This window comes from Danio rerio, chromosome 14, assembly GCF_049306965.1.
Source record: "Danio rerio strain Tuebingen ecotype United States chromosome 14, GRCz12tu, whole genome shotgun sequence".
In the NCBI taxonomy this organism is placed as follows: domain Eukaryota; kingdom Metazoa; phylum Chordata; class Actinopteri; order Cypriniformes; family Danionidae; genus Danio; species Danio rerio.
Genome location: NC_133189.1, coordinates 36094254 through 36121940, shown reverse-complemented (window position 1 = coordinate 36121940; position 27687 = coordinate 36094254). Strand labels below are relative to the sequence as shown.

General features: G+C 36.3%; 1 protein-coding gene across 2 annotated transcripts in view; it reads right to left on the bottom strand.

Annotated features, from left to right (window-relative positions):
- Positions 1-1931: 1931 nt before the first annotated feature.
- The window catches only part of ints6l (integrator complex subunit 6 like), a 43665-nt gene continuing 17909 nt past the window's right edge, over positions 1932-27687 (bottom strand). Inside the window, exons 6-19 of one of the 2 annotated variants that reach the window (XM_017358997.4) lie at positions 27408-27591; positions 24590-24718; positions 24343-24506; positions 19817-19969; positions 16389-16521; positions 13728-13822; positions 13317-13427; positions 10671-10886; positions 10303-10429; positions 9663-9805; positions 8602-8830; positions 6088-6456; positions 5841-5934; positions 1932-4345 (exon numbers count right to left, since the gene is read on the bottom strand). In XM_017358997.4, the coding sequence (XP_017214486.1) occupies positions 4243-4345; positions 5841-5934; positions 6088-6456; positions 8602-8830; positions 9663-9805; positions 10303-10429; positions 10671-10886; positions 13317-13427; positions 13728-13822; positions 16389-16521; positions 19817-19969; positions 24343-24506; positions 24590-24718; positions 27408-27591 (2250 nt within the window). In that variant the 3' untranslated portion in view covers positions 1932-4242. 2 annotated transcript variants of the gene reach the window in all.

Here is a 27687-nt window from a genome sequence, read left to right as displayed (position 1 = left end):
TTCAAACAACTGTCTAATGGCCGAAGGAGATTGAGTGAAATTGTATGCATTAATAGTCTTAACTGGATGCAGAATATAGTGTGCTACTGAGCAAGAAATGAAAATTCTGACCCCATCAAATGTCGCAGCAGAAATCAAGACTCATTAGACCAGGCAACATTTTTTTTTCAATCTTCTACCATACCACGTTCAAAGTCACTTAAATCACCTTTCTTCGCCATTCTGATGCTTGGTTTGAAATTTGGTTTTAATGAGCAGCTGGACATGTGTATCTAATAAAGTGGCCAGTGAGTGTATATGCAAAGTACCACTTCAGATTGAATTGTTATGATTATTAATCATTTATAATGCCTCATGGACACAAAGACAGCATTTAAAAATATATTCTAACAATTAAAAATATTCCCAAATTAATAAAGGATCACTGTGATGTTTTCAAACCTGGTTTATTTTATTGTTGCCATTCTTAAATTATGTTTTTTTTTTCCAGCATTTGTTTGATGAGTATTAAGTTTAAAAATCTTAGTCAATATTATAAATGTTTTCGCTGGTCACTCTTGATCAAATCAACATCTTTTTGAATGAAAGGAATAAAATAGCACAGCTCATTCATTTTCCTTTGGCTTAGTCCCTTTTTTATCAGGGGTCACCACAGCGGAATGAACCACCAACTATTACAGCATATGTTTTATGCAGTAGATACCCTTCAAGCCGCAACCTAGTACTGGGAAATATCCATACAATCTCACATGCACTCATTCACTATGGCCAATTTTGTTTACCTAATTCCCTTGTATATACCACATATCTTTGGACTGTGGGGGAAATCAGAGCACCCAGAGGAAACCCAAATGAACATGGGGAGAACATGCAAACTCCACACTGTAATTCACACTTGACATTCAAACCAGTGACCTTCTTGCTGTGAGGTGAAAGTGCTAACCACTGAGCCACCGTGCTGCCCATTAGTACAACTCTCAGTGTTCAATTATGCAATGTAATGCATCATTTTACAATAAGCCAGCCATTTTACTTCTTAAAGTTTATTTTTATTTTTTCCATCGTTTTCATAAAAAAATCATAAAACTTTTTCTATATAATATCAGTTTACAAAATGCTTTATACAATTCTTAAAATATCTTTTCATGTTCCTGTAGGAATACCATCCAAAAATAATCTATATTATTTATGAACATTAAAAAGTAGTATACATCTGTCTTTTTCAAAACGAACAAAACAAACAAGAAAGGGGTCACTAACGTAACTTGCGCCTGTGAACGGAACGAAGCAGTCTTTTGCGTCTTCTCCCAGATGACGAAACATGTCAGGTGACCACATACTGGACAGGACGCGGCTGTGGACCAGTTTATTTCACACAAGCGCTCCCAGTTTGTGCAATGAGCCAGATTTCGTCTTGGACAGGGTGCTTGTGTGTGTATTCTCAGTGGACGCTATTGCTTGATAGAACAATGATTGATGCTAATCTATGGGGACATTACATATCACCACAAATACAACAAGTCAGCTACCAAATCTCAGTCACAGGGTTGTTCTCCTGAAAAATCTGCATAAACTGTAACGGCGTGTGTTTTCCACAGTAAAATAGAGCTTGGCATACTGATGATTGTAGGGTTATTGCTCTTGAGAGACTTCCAATAGTGTAGTTCCCAATCCAGACTGTTTTACAGCTCCAGCTATGTTGTTTACCCCCTGACTTGTGAGCATTTTATGCATACACAAATCAGATTTTCCACATTATCATTTGCACTGACCTATCCATTGATGCCAAGTAACAACAGACTGACAAAATAATTATATATATATATATAAATATAAGGGCTTTTCACACTGAGCTCAACTCCAGATATTGTTCTGACTGGTTTTAAACCCTGATTAACGGAACGTTTCATGTTTGCTTGTAGTGAGATTACCACAGTTTTTTACATAGTTTATGTTATGTTAACCTCACATTGCAATGGCAAACTTGTGCAGTGGGAAAGGATTCATTTTAGAGATCTAATTTTAAACATTAAAGAAGATTTTTAGCATTCATAATATGTAAATAAATGGAGTGTGTTAATATACAAGTTGCAAAAAAATCAACATCAGCGAATCTGTGCCTGCACACATACGTCATCATTACACTGTCTAAACTTGTATTTGGGACAACATGAAGGGAGTAAGTTAACTCATTACTTTTTTCTAAATATAAGTGGACTGAACATCAAAAAATTAAGTTGTCCCAATAAAAACTAAAGAATAGTGCTGTTTCAGCTCATTTTAACACTTTGATGCATATTTGAGTCTAAAGTGACCTGACTGACTTCTGACTTTCTTTATCTTTGCAATAAATTAATTTCTTTACTTGGTATTTCAGGAATTTCTCAATAAACTTGTTTTTGACCATCACAAATTCTTATTTATTTCTTACATTTTGATTACAAATAATGTTTGTTGGTATATTAGGGAGTATTTATATAAGGGAATGTTTAATACTGAGATAACTGATTTCAAAAGAGAAAACAACAACAACAACAAAAAAATTCCAGCCAAACATGAAATTACATAGGAAATGTATGTGGGTCATTTTAGACTCATGTTGTGCATTAGAGGTGGTTTTACATAGTTGTGTATCAAATGGTTAAATAAGTAGTTTAAACAAACAGCAAATGTCACTTTTTGAGTGTTTGCAGAGAGAAACTATTGTTGATCCAGACTATTGTAAATAAACCATTTGCTGAGGCTGTGGATTAAAGGTACAGTGTAAAAAAATGTGCTAGTGTGCTGAAAAAAAAGCAAAATACCGGCGGTTAAATTACAGAAATTCACCGTAAGATAAAAGGCATTAAATTACAGATAATCCTAGTAAAATAACAGCCGTTAAATTACAGAAATTCATCGTAAGATAGCAGCCGTTGTATTACAGAAAATCCTAGTAAAATAACAGCCGTTAAATTACAGAAATTCACTGTAAGATAACAGCTGTTAAATTACAGAAATTCACTGTAAGATAACAGCTGTTAAATTATAGAAATTTACTTAAATTTAAATTTCCAGTAAATTTCTATAATTAAGCGTCTGTTATTTTATAGTGAATTTCTGTAATTTACCTGGCTGTTTTTACCTATTTTTTCCAGCACTCTAGCTGCTGGAAAAAAAACATTAAAAATAATGGATGTTTTTTACAGTGTAGATATGCTGTATTTAATGTTCAGTTTTTTGCACAGATTTCCTTGATAAGACCAGCATGTATCATCAGGGGCACTATACCAAAAGACTGCCTTATATGATTGACTAAGGCCCACGGTTTCAGCTAAAAATCATCCAAAATGTTCAAGCAAATTAAAATGTTATCTTCTTTAATGGCCTGAGGGCTAGTAAATTACCAGCAATAAAAGTTGACGTTAGTTACTCTGTTTGTAATTGGATGCACCTTATATATTTGTTGTTATCAATATATTAATTGTCCTTATTGAGAACGAGGCTATAAAATATTATGCTTAGCAACCAACAGCCAATCACATGACTCCTATTTGCTTTGAAGAGTCTCAAAAACCCATTTTCATCAGTTGAAAATAAAGATGGCTAATCATTTGGAAAACAAAACCTCCCTTCAAGAGATATAAAATATAAGGACGCGAAACACTAGAGCCATTGTTCATCCAATCAATAGTCCTTATAGCCCACTTCTGAAAATAAGGACATTAACCAGGGTTTAGGATTGTTTGGTGTTAAACGTCAGCACATGAATAGCCATGATTAATTGTTAGCCCAGGGTAAACTATAAGCAGTGTGAAACGTGTAACAGGACAGGATTCACTTTACCCGTGGTTAATCATTTCAAGTGTGAAAAGCCCTGTGTATTAATCACTTCACATAACAGACACTGACCTCTCCTTTGGATGACCCTGTATTATCACACAGTGGAGGCTTGGCTTTTCTGGAGTGTGTTTATCCATTTTTTATAGTTCCATTATGGTCATTTTCAGGCCTGCAAAGCCTGCAGATTGAATAAAAAACCCCTGTCGAACCTGGAACGCTTCTTTTATGACACATCACAGTAACTGGAAGCGCCTGGATCAGAGCCAGACAGGCCTCTGTCCTCTTTAATTCCCCTTCTCCATCCCTGCGTACTCTGGTACTGAGGCTGATGGGTCGGGCTCAAACCTGTGTGCTCCGCTGGCATGATCTGCCGGCTTTCCTCGTCTGGTGTGTCTCTCAGCGGTGAGATGTGACTTGCCACTATCTGCTGTGGACATTGTTGATTTGTGCGGGTAGCATCTGTCTGTCTTCAATCTCCTCCAGAGCGGTTTCCAGCTGCTGAATCAGCACACGCTTTTTAAACCTGAGGGAGAGAGACAAGCCAGTTCAGCTGGTTCTGTTATATTATTTTTAGTGCTGGGCAAAAATTAATTGCATATATAAACACACACACGCATGCATATATTTGAAAAAATTTATTTATTTATATATATATATATATATATATATATATATATATATATATATATATATATATATATATTTTTAGATGTGATACAAATTATATAAATTTAAATGTAATTTAATTGTCTTGTATAGTTTTGTTTTTAAGTATGTGAGTGTATCACATACCCATAATAAATACATGTAATATACACACATATATTATATTAAAACAAACTTTTACTTTGGATACAAATAATCACAATTCATATAATTTTATTATTACAGTATAAAAATATATCTATTAAGATGTACAGAGATATTAATAAGTTATACCGATATATAATAAACTAATATAATTTTTTCTGACTCTTCTGTGTAGGCTCAGAAATGTTACTTTTATAGTGATGAAGATGTTCTTTTCATTGCCTTTAAAGTTAAATACTTGAGCATAAACATAGGAGGCTGAGAAAAATGCTCATTTTAGGAGAAAATTTCTGATAGCATTTAGAGGTTTTTGCATGTGAACTCTTCAGTTTTAGTTTAATAAATCTATGGAGCACAACCATGCAACAGAACTCAGATAAGTTCTCAGATAAGCCCAAACCAAACCCGTGGATCAAGCAGGCTGTGATTATTATTAGAAGGAAAATAAATATATTTATGCTTTTTTGGAGTCAAACACTTTGGACAAAGCTTGAACAAAATTTTTGATCTCGTAAAAACGGGATTAAAAATTTGAATACCTTCTAAGGGCCTTCATTTTTTCATAATTGATTTATTGCTTTCGTTCCAGAAAAATGACAGCAAGAGCTAAGTGATCCCAGCAGGCACACAACGTCATAATACGTTAACATCATATTGACGTTAAATACTGACATTTATTAGTCAAGTATGGCAACCAATCTTCAACATCTGATAGACGTCATAGTGGTAACGTCCACACAATGTCAAGCTGTAACATCATTAGAGGACCAAAATGTAACATCCCCCGACATTGGGGTAAAACGTCAATCTGACATCATGTTGACGTCCTGTGCCTGCTGTGATAGGACGCAAAGCATAAATGTGCATTAAACAATTATATTTAGTAGTTTACATGTATTTGTTGCCTCATTACAAACATAATTGACAAATTGAACGTCACTTTGGAGAAAAGCGTCTGCAAAATGACCAAATGCAAATGTAATACTCAGATGTTGTTATTGTTGGTATTATCACATGACCTACCAGTTGGTTCTCATCCTTTCACAAATCTTCTCCTGTGGCCTCACGGGATTGTAAAGTGCAAAAGTACTTTTTTCTCAGACATAGGACTCTTGTTGAGTATTCTTTTATTCCTTCTCTATATTGTCATCAAATATGCAATTTGGGATGCAGCCAAGAGTATATAAATGTTTGGAAATGGTTCTCACCTGGCTGCCTCTTTGATGGCATGATGAATAAAGTACCTCTGGACTGATACAGGCCCTTTCACCTCCTCCAGCAGCCTAAATATCGCCTCATAATCTGCACAAAAGAAGTTTAGCTTTATTAATTCCAGCAATATACAGCCTCATTCATAGCACAAGTGCACTCGACTGAACCCAGACAATAATTCAAAGAGAATACTGAAATGAAAGTGCTTTAGCTATGAATTTGTTATTATAATTAGACACTCACTGCGGCCAGGCTTGCGGACCTCTTTGATAACCCGAGTGCGCAGCTCTGCGTTACTCCCCTCCAGGGGAATCATGACAATCGTGCCCTGTGCTGGAGTGTCTCCTTCATTGACTTCCATCTCCCCCTCCTGGCTCGGAGGACTGAGCTCCTCACAGTTTTGCGTGTGGTCAGGGGATCTGTCATCAAGACAATTTTCCAGTGCTAGTATCTCCTCCTCTCCGTCCGGTGCCGCAGCGTCTCCTCTGTCCTCCACAGGTGCGGGTTCTCCTGATTCTCCGTCCACTTCTCCAGGCCAGCAGTCTCCAGCGTCAGTACCTGCCACTCGCTCGCCATTGCTTTCTGTGCCTCCTACACTGTTCCCCTCAGCTCCTGCAAAGGAAATAAATGATGATATAAAGTACTGTTTTATTTTACATTTTAGAATGATTTCTACTAGAGTAATTTAGCTTCTCCATTACATTAATAAATTATAATAGCATGAATAAAATATTTATTACAATTTATATTAAAACAGAAAAGATACTTCAAAATGTGTTACTTTATTTTACAATGTTGTTGTTTAATTAAAGCTGTTACAATGTTAATGTTTAGTAAATGTAGTCTTAGTAATCATAAGAGACTTCAAAAACGAAATGATATCTTACTGTCATTTAAATGGTAGTGCATGCTATGCACACAATGCTACTACACAAGTCAATATATGAAATATTCAACAAAACGCGCTGCAGATTAAACTCCACAATACAATATTCTCAACTGGAAGTGATTGCAGTCCAGACTTAGAGACAAAATAACATGAACTAAAATAGGAAACACCATTATATTTAAGATAAAGGATGCTACAAACAAGCAATTTATAGTGATAATAACCAATAGTGGTTTTATATATCTTCTTAGATTGTTGGGGAAATGAACTCAAGAAAAGATCATTCCTCTAAATCATAGGTCTCAAAAACCATAGCAGCTCTGCACAGTTTTGCTCCAACCCTAACTAAACAAAGCTGATCCAACTAATCAAGGTGTTCAAGACTACTAGACACCACTAGATTAGCTGTGCTTAATTAGGATTGAAGCAAAACTGTGCAGAGCTGCGGCCATTCAGGTTCGAGACCTATGCTCGAAATATTTGGACTATATTAACCTGCATATTTACTAGAATTTACCTGTACTATATAGTGTATTATATAGTATTATATAATTATGACTTAACAATTTAATGTACACTTTTAAATAAATCTGTCATGTATAACGTTATGTAAAAAGTGATGAAAGCTACCATGTAAATTATTATATTTCAAAAATAATATGGAGTACAAACATAGTTGGGGAATTACATTTAGATAGTGATGTAAAAACAATCAATATTAACTAATATTAACAATTAATATCAACCTCTGCATAAACAGATGAGTTTTTGAAGTTTATTGTCATCTTTTCGCTCCAGAAAAAAGACAGCAAGAGCTAAGAGATCCAGCAGGCCCACAACATCATAAGACGTTAATATTAGGTTAGATTTAGGTTGCAATGTTGGGTGGCCACAATTCAATATCTACCCTACAAAGCAAAATTTCTCTGGCCCAAATCTGGCCCACACCATAAGGATTTGTTTGGCCCACATGCTGCAGTGAATTACGGTACATGACTGGAAAAAGTCTGGCTTCCATACAAGAGCCAAACATGGACCATATCTGGGCCAAGTCTCAGCCAAGTTAATAAAACATAACTGGGCCAAAACTGGATCAGATATGTCAGTGTGTCATGACTGCAATCTTTTTTATAAACCCTTGAAGCATTTCACTTTATGAGTGTGCTTTTTCTTGAAGCAACCTGATTAATAGAATTTTTTCTGTACACAAAAATAATTTCAATGTATTTTAAAAGTGGGTCAAGATAGGCCAAACGTACGTGGCCCACAAATACATTTTTAACATCTGTGCCAAATACTACATTTGATATCTGAAGTCTTGAGTCCCACCTGTAAGACGGCGCCACCTCAGCCAAACCTGGGCAATGTTTCGTTCACTTGCTGCATGCCAGCGCCGGACGAATACCTTCTGTGCCAGTTTTATGCCAAATCTGGACCAGAATGCTTTGCTACCTGGGTAGCCAGCATTTAAGGACAATGCTTTTTTTTGTCGAATGACGGCGTCAAATGACATTGGTATTAAGTTGTTTTTAGGTTTCGTTGAGAAAAGTGACCAGTGTCTGTATAACGTTGGGTTCTGACATTGGGTTCTGACATTAACCCGATTTTAATTTCACCAAAAATGCACATCCCCCAATGTTGGGGTACAAATTAACGTTGGAGAATGTGCAACTGTTGAATATTACTGATTATTATTCAGAAAAATAAAAGCCATTGGAAATTAATAGTTTAAGTGGTAGTGTTAACCGGAGCCTGTTCAGTCCCATCATTTTAAATTACATTACACCCCTACTAAGCAGTACACAATATATAAGTATTTAGTACATAGTGAGCTAAGATGAAGTCAACCGTGATTCAGAGTACTTTACCTTTGTGTAGTGGAATGGGCTTAATGATTCCTTGTTGGCCTTGAGTCCCTGTGGGCCCTTTGCCCAATACATGATTGGTTATTATTGGAGGGGTTTGGGGCCGGCGGAGCAGAGGGGACATACTCCTCCTCCTCTTCAGAGCTGTACCCGAGTTTAGATCCCCCGTGTTACCCCTCTTCTTATTTTGAGGACCTGTCACAAATTCATCGGCTTCATCGATCATCATTCCCTGTTGAAGAGTGGAAAAAGGGGGAAAAACAACTTAGTACCTAAGGAACTTTAGTTTTGTGCTTTGATTTTATATCCATATAAAAAAGCTGAAGCCCTAAAAAATGTTAGAAGAAAAAATTTACAAAATCTGATAAATATTTTGCTCATAGCCTGTAAAAAAGCCATAACTAAAATGGTTACAGCTCGAAACACCTCAAAATAGTTACTGGTTTAACATAATTTATGAAATCTAAGATAAAGAGGAATGAATGAATCGTTGTTTACAGACTGAGGAGTAGAATATATTCTTCCACTAAGACCAGATTTATTATTTGTGTACTATTTTGTGTAATATGAGAAACATAAAAGAAAGATAGTTAAAAAAAAAAAACAATGCCTATGTAAAAAATAAATACAAAATTTACATTTAAGATCCAAAAAGTACCATCCTTACAGTATTATATGTATATAGTTCAGGTAATAAAAAAAAGAAGAAAAAAGGGTAGACTGGGTGCAACAATATGGGTTAAAAAGTATGCAACTGAATTGTAGCTGAAAAGCAACAAATCAGTTTTGTTTGTTTTCTTTTTGAGGATTTGCAAAACCATTATTAGTGTATTGTTTTGATCGTTCTTATAAAGTCTTTGACTCATTAATGTAACTTCCATATTTATTTATTTATGAAATTTTTTTGTATTTTATCATGTCATTTATTTCTAGAATTTCTGGATTCCGATGTTTGGTTGTTTTGTGTACCCATTATGGAAAACCCTACATATAATACATCTGTATGTGAATTTGCAAACTGCAACAAAAACTAAATTGGAAAAACAAAATTGAGATAGAAGCACCTTCTTGTCTTGTTTGAATGGGTTGCCGAATGTGTGCAGTCGTTTGGGCTGGTCTGGATCAATCTCACGCAGAGGTGATGGCATCATCTTCAGATACTCCTGATAATTTCCCATCTGTCCCACTGGAATACTGTGCAAAGAGTCTACAACATCATGGGGGGAAATCAATATTAAATAAATATCAAATATCCAGATATGAAAATAAATGTTATGAAAACTCTTGTGGTAAAAATAGTTTCTCTTGTTTTGCTAAATACATGGTCCATTGTCAATGTAAAAAAGCCTGTTTCTTTCTGTTGCTATGCTGAATGCTAAAATGTCACAAAAAACAAAACAAATCAAAAAGCAAAAGTACGGGTTACTTTCTGTTGTGTTATTTAAAAAGTTTACTTGTCATCACATATATCACTGTTTGGCAGTTTTCCACAGGTGAAACCCAGATTCACACCAAGATTAAGGTAGGTCACATGGATTTGTTGCATAGAGCAACAGAAAATGGCTTGGTTTAAAGTGGCCTTGGTGTGACCTTTTTAGACTGACAATTTGCCTAAATTTCATGAAGTCGTATTTGGCAGACTTTAATAAAAATGAAAAATCATTAAACTTGACAAAATGTATTCTGAATCTTTGCTGCAGTTACCATCATCCTGGCCTCTGATGAGCTTTTGCGTTGTCCTCAAAAGGTTGGAACGCATTCGAGTCACTTGATCTAGAAGGTTTCGTCGTGGAATATCATAAGCATTCCTATAGGCCTGGGGCTTCAAATCCTTATAGAGAACATGAAAAAATGATGACACAAGTTACATTTTTGCCCAATGCAAAGAGAAACTGCATATGCTTAAGTCACTGAGACTAATATTAATTAATTCAATCCAATATATTTATTAAGACACACATTCCAAAGTCTGTTATCTTGGCTTAACTACCTTCTGACCCCAAACGTGAAATGAGTTACTGATTTTAAATGGAACATGTAAATGCAATACATCCTCACTCAAATTTCCATACCTTGTTGAGAAGTGCGATCTGGAAACCAGCAAACTCTTTGAAGTTCATGTCGATGAGCCGGAGGGGAACCTCACCCGTGATGCCCTGCAGGAGCTGTTTGAAATCCCGGCGATGTGCCAGAGACAAGGCATTCGAGTGGTTCTTCACCTTGATGCCCGTCTCTGGAGGAGGCTTCTTACCGACAGACACAATCAGACGGTCTGACTCAATCTTTGCCTAGGAGATCAAGTACAGCTTGATTTAAAAAGCAGAATCATTTGGGAATCACATAACAGAGATACAAGTTATTACTGAATGAATATAATGTTTTCATGTTTAATTTTTATTATACATAATACAAAATACAAATTAAGAGCTTAAATGCAAAAACCTCTAATTGCCATATTTAACATATAAATGCATGACATTTTCTTCTAAAATTAGCATTTTTCTCAGACTCTTGTGTGTAGGCTCAGTAACTTTACTTTTAAAGTGACAAACAAGTTATTTTCATGGCCTTTAAAATGAAATAACTAAACATAAAAATAGGAGGCTGAGAAAAATGTGCAGTTTAGGAGAACATTTCAGACGTCATTTAAAGGTTTTTGCACTCTTCAAATGTTAAAGGGCAGCTATTATGACCTTTTTAACAAGATGTAAAATAAGTCTTTGGGGTCTCCAGAATGTGTTTGTTAAGTTTTAGCTCAAAATACCAATCAGATTATTTATTATACCTGGTTGGAAATGTAAATATTTGGGTCAGATTAAAACAGCCTGATTTTGTGCATATGCCCTTTCAAGAGTTCACACTTAGATAATGCTTGACTATTTTGGAAGGTTGGCATGCTGTCCTGGGAGAGAACACTGAGCTCAGAGATAGATGAGCCCAAGGCTCCCGTCTGGTCAATAAGCAATAGGAGGGATACAAGATCAGGTCTTTCTCGATAACTTCCAAAGAATAGACCGCCAACTGCGCCAGTTTGTACGTAATAGGTGCTTGTGACTTTGACTTTTGTTACATGTTTTTAGACTGTAGGAGGAAACCGGAGCACCTGGGGAAAACCCACGCAAACACGGGGAGAACATGCAAACTCCGCACAGAAAGTTTCGTTTGGCTGTCGTTTAGTGTTTGAACCAACAACCCTCTTGCTGTGGGGCAACAGTGCTATCCACTGAGCCACCATGTTGCCAAATCTAAGAATTGAGGAGGAGGAAGAAGAGATGGGTGGGGGGATTTCCAAAACGAAGATGAGGAATAAAGTTTAGGCTGGATATTTATATTAAATTTAGAATGATCCGATTGGCTAGTTAGCGATTAGTGATAGGGATCAGCTGCAGTCAATCCTATCACGTGCTCCTCTGGAAATTAGTTTGTGAAACTTCACTTTAATGCAAATGGGCTCCTCCACCCCATAATCAAAGTAGAGGGGTGTTTAAGCATATTCACTTCAAAAGCATATTAGCATTGCACTCATGTCCAAACAGCTCCCAAAAGTTGATAATTTTGTGTGATGTGCCTTTTAATACGTGTTAACATTAAATAATTATTCTGTGTATTTTGACATATTAGAGGTCAGTGTACAATAAAAACATGCTGTAATTTCTTGGTCTAAAAACAGCTTATATTGAAGCCAACTTGCCAAATCGTTATGCAATACTGAAACTAAACCTCCAGAGAAGATCAACTTCTGCTTCTGTTTAGCTCTGCCTACTGATTCACACATGTAGTGGGTAAATAATGAGAAAGGCAATCGCAGGTCCAAGAACAAAACAAATGATAAAGATGCCCTGAATACAAGACAGTGTAGTGTCAATATGTGAAAAAACACAACCTCCCCATGGATCCCAGCATTAGAAAAAAGTGAATGAAATTTATTTTGAAATAAGTTCGAGACCTAGTGAGTATCATTTGTTAACATAATTTACAGGTTAATTTACAATTTCAACACAGGGTTTTCAGAAAGATTGAAACTAAAATATGCTGCTGTGCCGACTATATAGGACAGGGGTTCTCAAACTCGGTCCTGGAGGTCTGGTGTCCTGCAGATTTTTCTGCATCCTGCAAGGATGTTTCTAGAAAGCCTAGTAAGAGCTTGATTAACCAGCCCAGGTGTGTCTGATTGGTGGGAGCTAAAATCTGCAGGACACCGGACCTCCAGGACCAATATTGAACACCCTCTAATACAGGATCCAACAGTTGCACTACACAATTGTGAGTAACTGCTTCATTACATGTTCGAATACTCCCTGCATCCATCTATGAAGGATATAGGCTGTCAAACATGCATACAGGAGTTCACATCAATAAGCCCAGTCTATTCAACTCTTCATTTATCATTTAAATAGGCATACTGTCATCGCTCATGCCAATCACTATACTAAGCCTTTAATTCCAAGTGTAATAGAAGTAAAAGGAAGTCTAGACTATAACATTAAATTAAGTTATATACTTTTATATAAAAAATTATGATAACATAAATGGACCTCAGAGAACAGTACTTCTTTTTAAAAGCAGTTCATAAAGGGGTCATGCTTTTTAATGTACTGTTCTCTGAGGTCCATTAATGCCATCGTGATTTTTACATAAAAACATTTTAAATTAAATGTAAAGGCATGATATAAGTTAAACTACAACTGAAACTGCAGTTTTCCCTAAATCCCACTCACCTGCTGGCTGAGTTTCTTCAGGTAGGAAATGACACTGTAGCTCAAGCCACAATCCATGTTATCAGAGATGAGATTCGGGGCTCCCATCATCCTTAGCGCCTTCTTGAGAGGCTGTAGTCAGAAAAAAGCACACAAGTGGAGAAGCAGAGACAAAGGAAGTGAAAATGAGGACACGCTTGGCCTGAATTTGTTCTCAGAGCACATACCCTTGACCTCATTACAGCTGTTAACAAATACATCTTATAGAAGGGGTCAGATTACAAGTGACCCTTCAGTGTGCACACAAATTGAACACTGGACCAATTTAGATGGACAAAGAAACTTGGCTTTTTTTTTTGAGGGACACTTCTGTACTCTTTTGGGATGTATGTTTTTTTTTTTTTTATGAAGCAGGAAAAAAGATTGTCCTACCAGTAGATAGTACGGAGGCATGGACTTCAGGTACATTTCAAAGGACTGCCGCCACTTGAGGTTTGGCTTTAGTTTGTGCACTTTAAACAAATCATCTGAAAGGAGAATAAGAGATGGTTAGGCAGGTACTCCATTACTACAGCACTGAAATGCATCCTTTCAGTCATTTTTTCAGAATGAGGAAATGAAACAAGAACAGAACATATAATTTCAGCTGCAATTTACAAAGTGCTTTCATTTGTAACACACATACATGCAACCAATTAAGGATTTAACAGTTAAACTGCAAATGCTTTTCTTACTCAGATTTTTTTTATCTTTTTTTATTTTTGATATCGAATACCAAATATAATTTTCTAGACAAGCAAAAAATACAATTTAGTTGTTTAATCATTCATTCATTTTCTTTTCGGCTTAGTCCCTTTATTAATCCGGGGTCGCCACAGCGGAATGAACTGCCAACTTATCCAGCACGTTTTTTTGTCCTTTCAGCCACATGATCTCTGTGATCTTTTCCCAATCATCTCTGGGAAACAACCATACACACTCATTCACACTCATACACTAAGGACAATTTAGCCTACCCAATTCACATATACCACATGTCTTTGGACTGTGGGGGAAACTGGAGCACGCAGAGGAATTCCACGCGAATGCAGGGAGAACATGCAAACTCCACAAAGAAACGCCAACTGACCCACTACCTACTGCGCCACTGCGTTGCCAATTTTGTTGTAAATTTAATCTTAAATAAAGAAGCATTTTCTAGACAAGTGAAAAACTGTCTTGTTTGTATCTATACTAAAATTAAGTGAGTTTTTTCATTAAAACAAGCAAAATAATCTGCCAATGGGCTAAGCAAAATAATCTCAAAAGGAAAAATACGATTATTTTGCTTAGCCCATTGGCAGATTATTTGACATGTTTTAATGAAAAAAAAACTCACATGATTTTAGTATAAATACAAAGACAGTTTTTTTTTGCTTGTCTAGAAAATGCTTCATCATTTAAGATTTCTTTTTAGACACTTGGATTAGAAACAAGACAAAAAGTACGAAAAGTTTTTTTTGTGTACAGTATGTGTTTCAGAAAAAAATATAATTTTTAGAGCATATTTACACCATTAAAACAAGATAGTTGGTCAAAGTAACACCTTTCTAAATTTAGGAAAACATCATAAGTAGGTTGAAAACTATTATTCTATATAAATGACATTTTGGCTTTTGGCTTTGGCTTTGTATACATTAGTTAATTTACAGTGATCTTTGAAATGTCGTGTATAAAATACAAGGACATTTCATAATCATGGCTTTATACACTATATAAATGTTTCAACATAACCACATGGGTTTTTATATATTTATTTTATTTATTTATTTACAGTAAGTATTTATCACTTTTTTATCTGTAATTCTATAGAGACATTTAAACTAATATTATTTCCACCCCTTCCCTCTAACCAAAATGAAATTAAAGAAAAAAACCTGTACACTGTACACATGAACCTCAATAACCTAACATTATGAACAATAGTCCTCAGGTATTTATACAATGTATTTAATTACATTTGCTTTGCAATTGAAAATCCCTAAGGTTTAGCTTGACAGTCTGTAGAGGCACTCACATGCTCAGAAAAGACCATTCTAAAGGGGCCCCACGTTTTAGAAAAGTACTAGTTTTGCCATTTATTGTAAACCTGTTTTTTTTTCCAAACCGATGAAACTCACTACATCTCGCAACCAGTTGTCAAAACGTAGTTGAAATCTTTGATTCCATAATAAAAGAATAAACCGTCTTGACAACAGTGTCAAAAACACCCGCTTCAAATGTTATCACTGGATTGAATGGACGTCATCAGTGGTTATCAGCTGATAGATATGGGCCAGTAGATGCCTTCTGTGCCTACTGGTAGGCTCTGAAGGCTGTTATCATCCATCTACATGGTTAATCAGCTATACTAATAGAGAAGACTCCAGATCCGGATCTGTTTTTATGTAACTGTGATAGTTGGGTTTATTGATGTGTTTTTAATGGGAAATTTAATAAATAATACAAATGTTTCTTGTTACCTTCCAGCCGCAGCCGTATGTGATCTATAACTGATTAACCATGTGGATGAATGATAACAGCCATCTAAGCCTAAAAGTAGGCACATAAGGCCCATACTGGCCCATATCTATCAGCTGATAACGCCCATTCAATGGAGTGATAACATTCCAATCGGCTGGTCAAAAATGCAAAGACGTTTGCAGTACAACTCCATAACCCTGCTATATTCGAAGAAAGTACAAAAAGTGCATTTAGAGGACACAGTTTTGATTTGCATTTTTGACACAGATGAGAAATGCTTGAGGTATGATAGCCAGAAAAAAGTGATTTATGGACAAAGTCAAAATATATGTATTTAGTCTGCAGGGGCAGCGTAATAAATTACAGCAATCCCATATATAGGGTCCAAGTCTTGGGGTATTTTTGCCAACCTGAGTATTTAATAGTTTTGATTTATATTTTTTTATTTACAACTAATTTTCCTTTTTTCGTTACCAGGAAAGTGCCCCTGGGCATGCAATATCCTAGACATAGTGTTGCATGAATGAGTTAATTTACAGATAAATATTGTGAACATGCAAACAGAAAATATCTATGAGGAAACACACGCACCGAGGAGTGGCAACAGGACAGGATAGTTGTAAGGCATGACGAAGAGGTTGACGCAGGTGAGTGTCGTGCTGGCCTTCAGGTAGCCGAACGGGTGGGCAACATCACTGTGTTTGCCACTGCAGTTCACAAACACCTGGGAAAAGAGGGAGAGGAGTTTACATTAGTTTTTCCCGAGAGCTCACATGAAACGGTTTCTCAGAGACAAAAACCCATTCATCAACAGCTCATTAGGAGAAAGGGCTCCTCGGAGACTGGTGTGCTATAAATGCCTCTAAATGTGCTTAAAATGGATAAGCTCTTTGTTATTTATCTACCATTGAGATTCTTTCCATTAAATGCTGCCTAGTGAGATACAATAATCATGCAACATCGTAACCATGGTGAAAGAACAAATACAAAGGTTCAGTTACTGGTACATTTAGTTGGAGCTAAATGTGCGGTGCCAGTGGGAACAACATATCAGAAGAATGGACTTGCAAAAAACATTTCCAGGTATTGACGAAGGGATTTATTGCATGTGTTTATTTATATACAAGCAGCAGCAGCAATAAAATGAAGTATGATAAAGCTAAACAGTTACTCTGATTAGTGCAAGCTCTTTCCAGAAACTAAATACTCTAGGTAATGGCTCTTGAGAGACCAGTATTCATCATTTCAGAACTACAGCCTAAACTTACCTAAATTCATATTTGAAGGACTATAAGCACTCAAATGTTCTAATTAACTGTACACCGAAATAAACGAATAATTGAATTTACTACATTTTTCAAGGTAAGTGCTTAAAAACAGTTTATATGGGCTGAATTTAAACAAACAAATCAAGTTTAGTTACATTGAACTTAATTTGTTTGTTTAAATTCAGCCTGCATTAGTTTTTTGCAACCACTTAAAACAAATGAGTAAATCCAATTAATCATTTTTTTTCAGTGTACATACAAAAAAATCTGATGTATAAATCTTTAGTGTTTGTATTGATTTTCTGCTCATAAGTCTATAGGGGCTTTTGAGCCAGAGAGTTAAAGGACTATGCGACGTAGCCACAAAGAGAATAAAGACTCCGGAAGTTCCCCTGAAGACTGAAGAATGACATACCTTGTTGCATTTGCAGCTTTACTAGGAACTAGGCTGAGATTTATCAACAATGACATTCAACAAAATACAGTTGAGGATAAAGAACACTGTGAAAATGCTTATTCTGTGAAAGTCCCTTCCCATCAAACAATTTTTGTGTTTAATAGACGTCTAAACATAGTCATCTTGGCTAAAACAAGGTTAAACTTGGGCTGGCAGTGAAAATGACATCTAAGAACTGCCCAAAACTAGACTAGTCGTCAAATAGACAGATTAGACAAACTTTACATGTGTAGTCATTTATTTCTGTTTGTTTGTCTAATTAACTAGTCTAATTTTGGCCTATTCTTAGACGTCTATTAGATTTTCAATGACAGCCCAAATTTAGTCTTGTTTTAGCCAAGACGGCTATGTTTTGACGTCTATTAGACATCTTTTAGAAACAAAAAATGCTTGCTGGGTTATAATAGAATACAAAACTAGAAGGCAAAATTTCAACAGTAACGCCCCACTCACACGGGGCTTTAGCGTCAACGCTTGACTGAAGGCATGTCTGAAGTTGGGGCTGATGCGATCGTCATGGCAGCGTAAGCCAATGAAATTCAGTCAGCTATAGGCCACTGTCTAGCTGGTGTATTTGCATACAGCTATCTGATTGGCTGACGCTTCCGTTGGCGCTTGAAAAGTTGAGCTAGTCCCAACTTCTGCAGCGAGCAACGTCTCTTAAGTGGCGCCGACGGATTCACAATGCAGTTCGGCAATGCCTGGCATCACCCATTCAAAGTGAATGGAAAGCGTTGACGCTGATGCCCTGTGTGAATGGGGTATGACAACACCAGTAGCATCACCAGTTGTTTAAATTTGGACTCACGTTAGTGTGAAAAACAAAATGTTTTTAGTTTATGATACAAATGATTTCGAATCCACACTTGTTCAACCACTTTCATTTTTTGGAAGAACCTGCTGTTCTGGCAATCTGTTAATCCAATTTACACAGTTAAACCAGATCATCATATTGATTATGCTTTAAACTATGTCATACATTTTTTTTTAAAGCTGATTAGTGTTAACAAACTTTTTTTGAGTAACTTACTAATTGTAGGAATAGCTCACCAAAAGATGTTTGCAGTACAACTCGATAACCCTAGTTAGTTTTGAATAACTAACTAATTTATAGAATAACTTGCAGAGGGATTAGGGCATAGGGATGAGCCATATGTTGACGTGTTTTGAAATGCATGACCTGAACAGAACAGAACCATTATGTTTGCTGTCTTCTGAGGGGTTCGCCCTGAAGGCATTCAAAAAGGAAGATCACCATGTGGCTAAAAAGTATTCATATGAAATTTAAAACAATGTTAAAAGCTTTTAATTAGTTTTGCTTATCTTCAGAAAAGTGGTTTAGAAATTGTAATTCCAGCCTGATCTCACAAGGCAATGTAACTATTTTATGTTTTGTCAGTTTAGTGGCTAGTTTCTACGAACTCGTGTTAAGTCGAATTAAAATGTACGATTTTTAAGTGTGGCACCAGACTCCAACCCTAAACACATCTGTTATTAGGGGGAATGAAAAAAATTGTATTAAATTGTACAAATGCGATCATACAAATTCATACAAATTACCCAAATCAAAAAGTAAAGAATAGTATTTAGATAGCGTCAGTAATTCTTTGTCTTGCTAAGAAAACGATATTGACGATGCCATAAGTGAGTGTCTGATCTGATCTGATCTCTCTAATTGTGACTGATCATCTTCAGACCATGGCAAAAACAACAAAACAACAAAAACAAAAGTAGGTACCACATTGCCAAATAAAAGATTTCATTTGCAGAGTCAATTAATAAGATACTATAATCCCAAACTGAATCAAAGGCTGTATTTCTCAAGACATTTGCCACTGTCACTTCACTCTCACATCTCCATACCAGTTTAGTGTCAGTGCAACCTATCTGTCAAACTTAATAAGCAATTATGTCATAAGTAATTACATATGTGGGATTTTAACCATTCAGCTCAAAATCATTTCCAAATGTTTGTTAAAGTCCTTGCTTAAAGAAATCCTAAACTTTAAAACAGCAAGGGAAAGCTACAAAACAAAATCTCATTCCAACTACTGCTTAACCAGTTGCTAAATGGAGGACTTTCACAACCATCACTGTTAAGCGGTAAGCAATAGCGACTTTACATTGCGGTAAATAGAGAATAACTAAACACCCACTGCTTCTTTCCACTCTTTTAACACTATGATATCTATCAGCATGAAACTCGGCTGTAGGCAAGCGGCAGTCTGGGGGCTGTGAAAGACGGCATGCTAAATACAGATCAAATTAAATAGTTGTGTGAAAAGGTGTCCCACCTGCCAGCACATGTGCGGAGATTTCCTTTCTAAGATGTACTGGGTGAGCGGGGACGGCTCCAGCTCATATTTGTCAAAAGGCAGCTTGTCGATAACCATCGGCTCACAGTCAACACAGGAAAACCGCACCACAGGATGGGCAGAACGAGGAGGCTACAGAGAGAAAGAAAGAAAGAAGAAAAAACAGGCATTAATCTCTGCAATACATTCTCTCTATTACAAGATATGACCAATTCATCTGTAATCACAACACCAGTGGGTAATGACCCATGCGTTTTAGGCACATGACAACACAAGCTGTTCATTGCCTGAGCAGATAATCTCACAACCGTCTGACTGAACACTAAATAAACCCAAGCAACTGATTCATTTGAGGGTATTTTAGTAAATGAAAACTACACTTGTTTAAACTGCTTATTAAAAACGAGATTTAGGTACATCTTAAATGTTTTATGTTCAATCCACTTAAATTTAAGTTAACTTAACCGATTAGTATTGGGACAACATTAATGACGGAATCCTGCAACTTTTACAGTGTAAAACCGAGACAAAAACTAAAACTATTGGTCAAAATCATTTTATTTAACTGAAATAAAAATGTTCAAAATAAATTAAATAAATTAAACTAATTGAAACTAACAGAAGTCACTCAAAAACAACCTGAAATAAAATAATAATTAGAAAAAAATGCATTATTGTTTACAGAATAAACAAGCACTAATTATTCTGTGGTGAAAAACTGACCAGCAGCTGTTTAGCAAAACATCTGTGTAACTTAGGATGCAGTCCTTTATTCAACAAAGAATGGTCAGGAAGGCAATGGTCAACACAGGAGCAAAGCAGGAGCATGCAGGTTATCCAAAAGAGTACTCGGGGTCACAAGCAAAGAGATCAATTCAGGCGGCAAACAACATAAAACAATTAGCAAGACGAGGGTCAGAAAACAGGGCATGGCAAGACAATGGAACACTTTGAAATGTTACAGGGTATGAACCAAACAAGACTCAGCAATCACACTCTGTGAGTGTGTGTGCTATTTATATGGTCCATATAATAAGTCTTAAGTCATAAGTCTTGAGTAGCTCTTAGGTGTGTGTATGTGTAATCAACGGAGAACCGGGACAGGTTTATGTGTGTGGTGCCTTAGGGGAGTTGCAATTCATATGGTGGCAGAATTGTAATCTAAATGAGAGTGAATGTTGTCTCTATGAGGGTTAGATCGTGGTCATGACAATCTTTAGATGAGTTTTTACAACCAAACATATAAGTTAAGAAAATTATGCATTTATAACTTATATACACAAAAAGTTATATATACGCAAAGGAAACATATAACAATCTTTTCAATGGGCATGTAAAATATTTATTCTGACAAACAAAACTAGGCATGTTTTTTTTTGTTCTGCAGGTTGCAATGTCCCGAATTTTGCTTGCCAATCATAAGCCAATTGTAATGGATTATTTTGGTTCAATTTGGAATTTCCCCAACCAGAGCAGAGCCCGGGGGACCAGAGTGCTCCGACTTGCCCCCCTGGTCCAAAAACTAGGCATGTTTAACTGCATATACAACTGCATATGCTCAAACTCTAGGATCGTCTGAATTTGTTATCATTTCTACTTTTATTCATTGCATTTTTGTGATTTTGGATTCAGTGTCTATTCAAACAGTCATTTTTGCACACGAGATAGCTGTGCAAACATTAATCTCTGCTTTGTTCGACACTGGACAGATTCTGCTCGGTTAAACTAGAATTGCTAAAACTAAAACAGAACCTAAATATATAAAAACTAAATAGAAATATGCAAAAAAAAAAAAAAATTTAACTAAACAAAAACATGAATAAAAAATTTAACTAAACTGAAATGTACAACAAATGTAAAAAAAAAACAGCATCAGATTAAAAATGAATGTAAAAATGCTAATTCATAATTAAAAGGGGCAGTATGCAAGTTTGACATCCAGTGGTTAAACTAGGCATTGCATTCCTGGATCAAAACAAACGCAAGCGCAGGATGCCAGATTGAGGATCAACAGGAGCAAGCCTGACTATTAAGCCTAAAGACTGATTTAAGGCTGATTTAAATTGTGTTTTATATAAAAGCAAAGGCACCTGATAGAAGGAATATTTACCATATTAAAGGGGTTTTTGTCCTAACCAACACCTGAAATTGATATTTTAGAAACGACTTCTAATTCTTGCAGCTGAACAACAGAAAACTGAGAATGATGACCTCAGGTATACCTCTATTAATAGCTGTATTTCAATTTCTGTCGTGTTTTGTCTGGTGTAAACAGCCAAATTGCTTATTTCTGCAAATTTCGTCACGTAGCGTGTTGTTACGACACAAGGTTACAATGTAACCTGCTCACCTGATGTTTACGTTTGTAATATTTATATTAATAGCTAATTAACAACCACCTCAAGTGGAACTCTGAATCTGTGTCTCATTTTGGAGTCTACTACTGTCCACCAGAGGTTGCACTTCGGTCATGGACGCATGCTTTGAGAGGCTTTCTGACTGAATGAATGAAATGCAATGTTTTCCAACAGGGCAACCTGGGGTGCTGAAATATAATTGGCAAAAGTGTCAGTGGGCGGGTTAAAAGAACTAAAACAAAGACAGCTGTTCTGGCATGTAACTCATATTTTTCAGATAAACTAGAATGTTCACTTGGCATGTTTCTATCTGCAAACATATTATGCTATTTTATGCTTTACAAGAGTCAAAAACTTAGATAAAGCATGTTTAACTTGCTATGGACAAATAAAATATCACGGTCAGTTTATTGGCTAAGAACAGCTAAATTTGTACTCCAGCCCAAAGTACTACTGATTCACAATATTGGAGACTCGACAGTGGATATGCGAGGAAGGAAATGACCTCATGTTAAGCTCTGGTGAGCTGCAGTCTTATTCTGCTGGCAATGTCTCTCTTGCTATGCCCACAGGCTGAGCTGAGCTGTGGCACTTTGGCATGACACCAGCTGCTGTCTCTACAGTGCACTGTTTAAGAGAGAATAGACGGCGAGGGGGTGGGAAACCTCAGGACAGTGAAGCCTTTCCTCGTGTTACCGCTCCATTCAGCTCTCTTATCTTCATCCACATTCATTAGCACTGTTTGAACAAGATGAAAGCTAACCTTTAGTTTTCAGAGGTCATTACCTTTGGCTAATAAATTGCTTCATCCACTCGGCTTGGATGAGCCAATGCTAATGCACCTATCCAAACTCCTGCTTTTTTTACAATCCTGGTACTTTTCCATTTTAATAAGGATTCTCTGAATTTTTTTTTTTTTTTGCACACAGAAAGAAGCTACGACGGACCGTCTGCCAGGTCCCAGAGCTCCACAAAAAGTCCTTCTGTGTTTCTTCATCAAATATTTTAGCCAATTCTGCAGAATCATAAGCTAGATTTAACACATTTTTTTACTATGGTTAAAAATCATTTGTCCCAGATCTGAGGAAATGTTGGGAAAAAAAAAACAGCCTGAGTTTCTAATTGTATTTTAGTTTTATATTAAGGGTTTGGTCTAATTTATATTTTATTACGTTTTTTTTTCCCAAAGATTTATTTTTCATATGTTCAGTTTTTATTTTATATTATAGTTATTAATAATTTAATTCAATAAAGTTTTATATTTTTATTTGTTTTTCAGTAATTTTTCTAAAGTTCAAAGTTAGTTTTAAGTTAATTTGTTTAGTTTCAGGTTTATGTTTAATTTGAAGAGGTGATTCACTGCTAATAAGGCTTTTATAAAGAAACGGCAGCTGTCTTGCAGCAACACAAAGACAAATAATTTTTCTGAAAGTCGGACATAACTGAAGAAAACAAAGAAAAAAATGACTACGGCATTCTCTTCTGACCAAATGTTAGGGAAACACTCATAAACTCATAATGCACTAGGATCCTTTAGCCAATCCAGTAGTGGAGACACAACAATACTAAGTACAATCTGAAATGTTTACAACAACCCTTAAGCTCTGAATTCAACCTATATTTTACAGTCTATGAATTCAACACAATTTTGCTGGCAAACAAACAGAAAGATCTGCACACAAACCACAAGAATTAAGAGTTGCATTGTTGATGTACATCACTAACAATACTGTAATATTAAATAAATGTTTGAAACCTAAGATTTCACTTAATATTTACATAATTTATTCATTCATTCATTCATTTTCCTTCAGCTTAGTCTTTATTTCAGAGGTTGCCAAAGCGGAAAGAACCGCCAACTTTTCCATCATATGTTTTACACAGCGGATGCCCTTCCAACCGCAACCCACTACTGGGAAACACACCTACACTCTCACATTCACACTCGTACACTACGGCCAGTTTAGCTTACCCAATTCACCTATAGCGCATGTCTTTGGACAGTGAGATAAAATGGAGCACCCGGAGGAAACCCACATAAACACAGGAAGGATAAGCAAACTCCACACAGAAATGCCAACTGATGACAAACAACAGATGACATTCATTAACTCTTATAAGCTGCATTTGGGAGGTTTTATTATTTACCAAAGTAGGGGAGTTTTGGTCTGGCCAGAAGGATTCTGAGATTGGCCAGTGACCCACAGGTACGCCAGTCTTGGGGTTGGGCCGGACGTAAATGAGCTTGTGGCAGCTGTGCCAAGGCTGTGGACTGAAGGACGTCAAAGGACGAGCTGGATCCACAAGACCATCTGTACAAAAGAGAACATCAGTCTGTGTATTAGCTGTTTTATCAAAAGCACAAAACTAACATGGTCATATTATTAGCACTTACCTTCACCAATCACTGGTGGATCTGGACCGGTTTTCTCAAAATGTATTACAACTCCACTCAACACCTTTTGGACGAGAGACTCAAGACACTGGTTCAGCATCCTTTGGGTTCTTACACAGTAAGAGCGGCCTTACAAAGAGAGAGGATAAGATAAAGAGATTTAGATGAGCTGTGAGATAAATAAGCTCATCTGCATTATGAAATTCAGTTTCATAACTGAAATTTTAAAAAAGCTAATGAATCTTCAAGGGATAGTTGCTGTTCATTTGTGCCCCATAAGGCCAGTCTAGACATAAGTTTTCATCAGAAGATCATTAAAGAGGATTTTTAGTCAGATTTTACTATCTCAGCACATCATCTTGAGTCACAAGTATTCATTTTGTTTAGCCTGTGCGTGTTTTTTTACTCTAAAATTGCTAGTAGCTGCTGACTTGCATTTTACGATGCTAAAATGCTAAACATCTTCTTTAATGTGCTACTAAATAAATACATACTGAATGGCTAGAGTTAATGAAGAGTAAACTCTAATTTGTGGGTGATCTATCGCTTTAAGTGCACGGTGAGAACATTATCCAAAATGCAACAGAAGTGAAAACAAATTCCACCATACACTCAAATACGTCGGTGGCAGCAGATTACTTCCCTTCAGCATCTTATTAGTCAGTTTCACTGAAAAATAAAGTTTGGCTTCTGGAAAACATTTAGGAATCTAAGATTTTAGTCTTACAATCACTTATCTGAACACTAGCTGTTGATGCTTCTAGCCGTTTAAAGGGATAATTCATCAAAAATTCCATTTTCATCACCATTTGTTCATCCTCATTCTGTTATTTTCTATCTTACATAAAAGAGGATGATTTGGAGAATGTTGGTAAACAAACAGCTTTAACTTTCATCATTATAGACAATCATCTCCAATCATCTCCATCTTCCAAGTCAAACAGTTTTGGAATGAAAATGATCACAGAACTTTCATTTTAGGGTGAACGATTACTCTTTGTTATCGCAAATGTAATCCAAGCTGAACTCATTTTCATTTTAACTATATCAAAATTGCACTTCATGTTGTGATTTCATTGGGAAAAACAAGAGAGTTTGCATGTGAAAATGAAGAAGAGCACACATTTGAGCACCGCATTGAAGAGGGACCCAGTAATTACAGATTTGTAAAAAGCGTTGACAGATTAATTGCAGATTTTTAGGAGGGCTGAGATGAAATTCAGCCTTTACCAGCTTTTATGTCTAGAAGACAATTTGATGCAATTTCATAAACTTAAAATGGTTGAGTACAAACCCTCCCCTTTGGCGTTAAAAACTACTGTCAGATTTAGTAGAGACAGTGAAACTACAGATGAAAAGAGGTGGTTATTTTTGTAGCAGAGCTTATTTCATAGACATTTATTGAAGATTCCATTCAGATGCAAAATTAATGGAATTTAGTGACTTGATTGTTTTAAGTTTACAGTTATTTATGCCATTATTTAATGGCAGAAAATAATGTCTTAAAGGGATAGTTCACCCAAAAATGAAAATTTATTTACTCAAACCTTTACTTGTTCCAAACCTATTCGAGTTTCTGTCGTTGATTTAAACTCAAAATTTTTTTAAGGAAGCTAAAAACTTCTAACCATCAACCTCTGTGGTATTTGCTTTTCCTATTCTGGATATTAAATAATAATAATAATAATAATAATAATAATAATAATAATAATAATAATAATAATTTTCTTAACATTTATATAGCCCTTTTCTGAACACTCAAAGCGCTTTACACAATTCTGGGGGGAATCTCCACATCCACCACCAGTGTGCAGCATCCACCTGGATGACGCCACCGCAGCCATATTGCGCTAGACTGTACACAACACACCAGCTGTTTGGTGGAGAGGAGATGAGGACTGATAAAGCCAATTATGATATGGGGATGGTTAGGAGGCCATAATGAACAGAGGCCAGAGGGCAAACCCCTATTTTTTTTCGAAGGACATCTTAAGATTTTTAATCACCTCGATTTATTGTCTCATCCGAAAGACAGCACTCACTGAGCAGTATAGAGTCCCTATCAATATACTGGGGCATTAGGACGCAGATAGACCCCAGGTTGAGCGCCCCCTGCTGGTCTCACTAACACCACTTCCGGCAGGAACCTAGCTTTCCCATGTTGTCTCCCATCCAGAGTTGCAGAGAGCTAGCTGCCGGATGTCAGAGGTTTAAGGTCTTTCTTCAAAATATATTCTTTTGTGTTAAACAGAAAAAAGAAACTTATAAAGGATTTGATCGCACATGAGGGTGGGAAATTTGAGTGAACTATCTCTTAAATCTATTTAGCGTGTGAATTGTTAGTAGATTTACCTGCCTCTGACTATGATAGGCTGTCCAATGGTCATTATGAAAATATATCAGCTTCATCAGTGTCATTAATTTGCTCATTAATTTTGTTAGTTTGTCAGTAGATCACTCACAGAAGATTTAAGTGCTATACATGCATTATTTTGAGGAGTTTAATAAATCTTGGCCTAAAAGTGGGGTCACATTAATACTAAATTACCATTGGATACAAAATTATCACTGTCTATTGTCAATAAAGTATTAATGCATAAAACACTCAAAAAGAAAGTCCCTTTAAACCAAGCTGCGCTCTTTAGTTTTAAGTGATAAATTCAAGTGAACAACAAACTAATCAGACCTTCATGGGGAGTTTTTAGTCTTTACACAAAATACCCAATCGCTTTAGGAATGACTGGATTTTGCCTGCAAATTCAAGTCATTCCAATGTGACGACACTTTAAAGTGTAAGATTTTGACCCAGTGGCTGTACCTCCAGTGACCTCACACATCTGGGTTATGGCAGACTCATCAGTGGGCACACTTCCCAGCTGCTCACTGTCGGGCACGGCCACTCCTGGCAGACGCAGGACCAGGGCGAAGAGTCTCTGGTCCCATCGGAACGGCTCCTTAGTTAGCTCACTACCAGGCAATGGGGAATTCAGCGGCAGGTGAAGCTGAGAAAAAAAACAAGAAGTGAGATGCCACTGGGGTTTATACAAAGACACACTACCTGAAATGTTTAACATATAAAAGAACAAGTAGGTCAAATA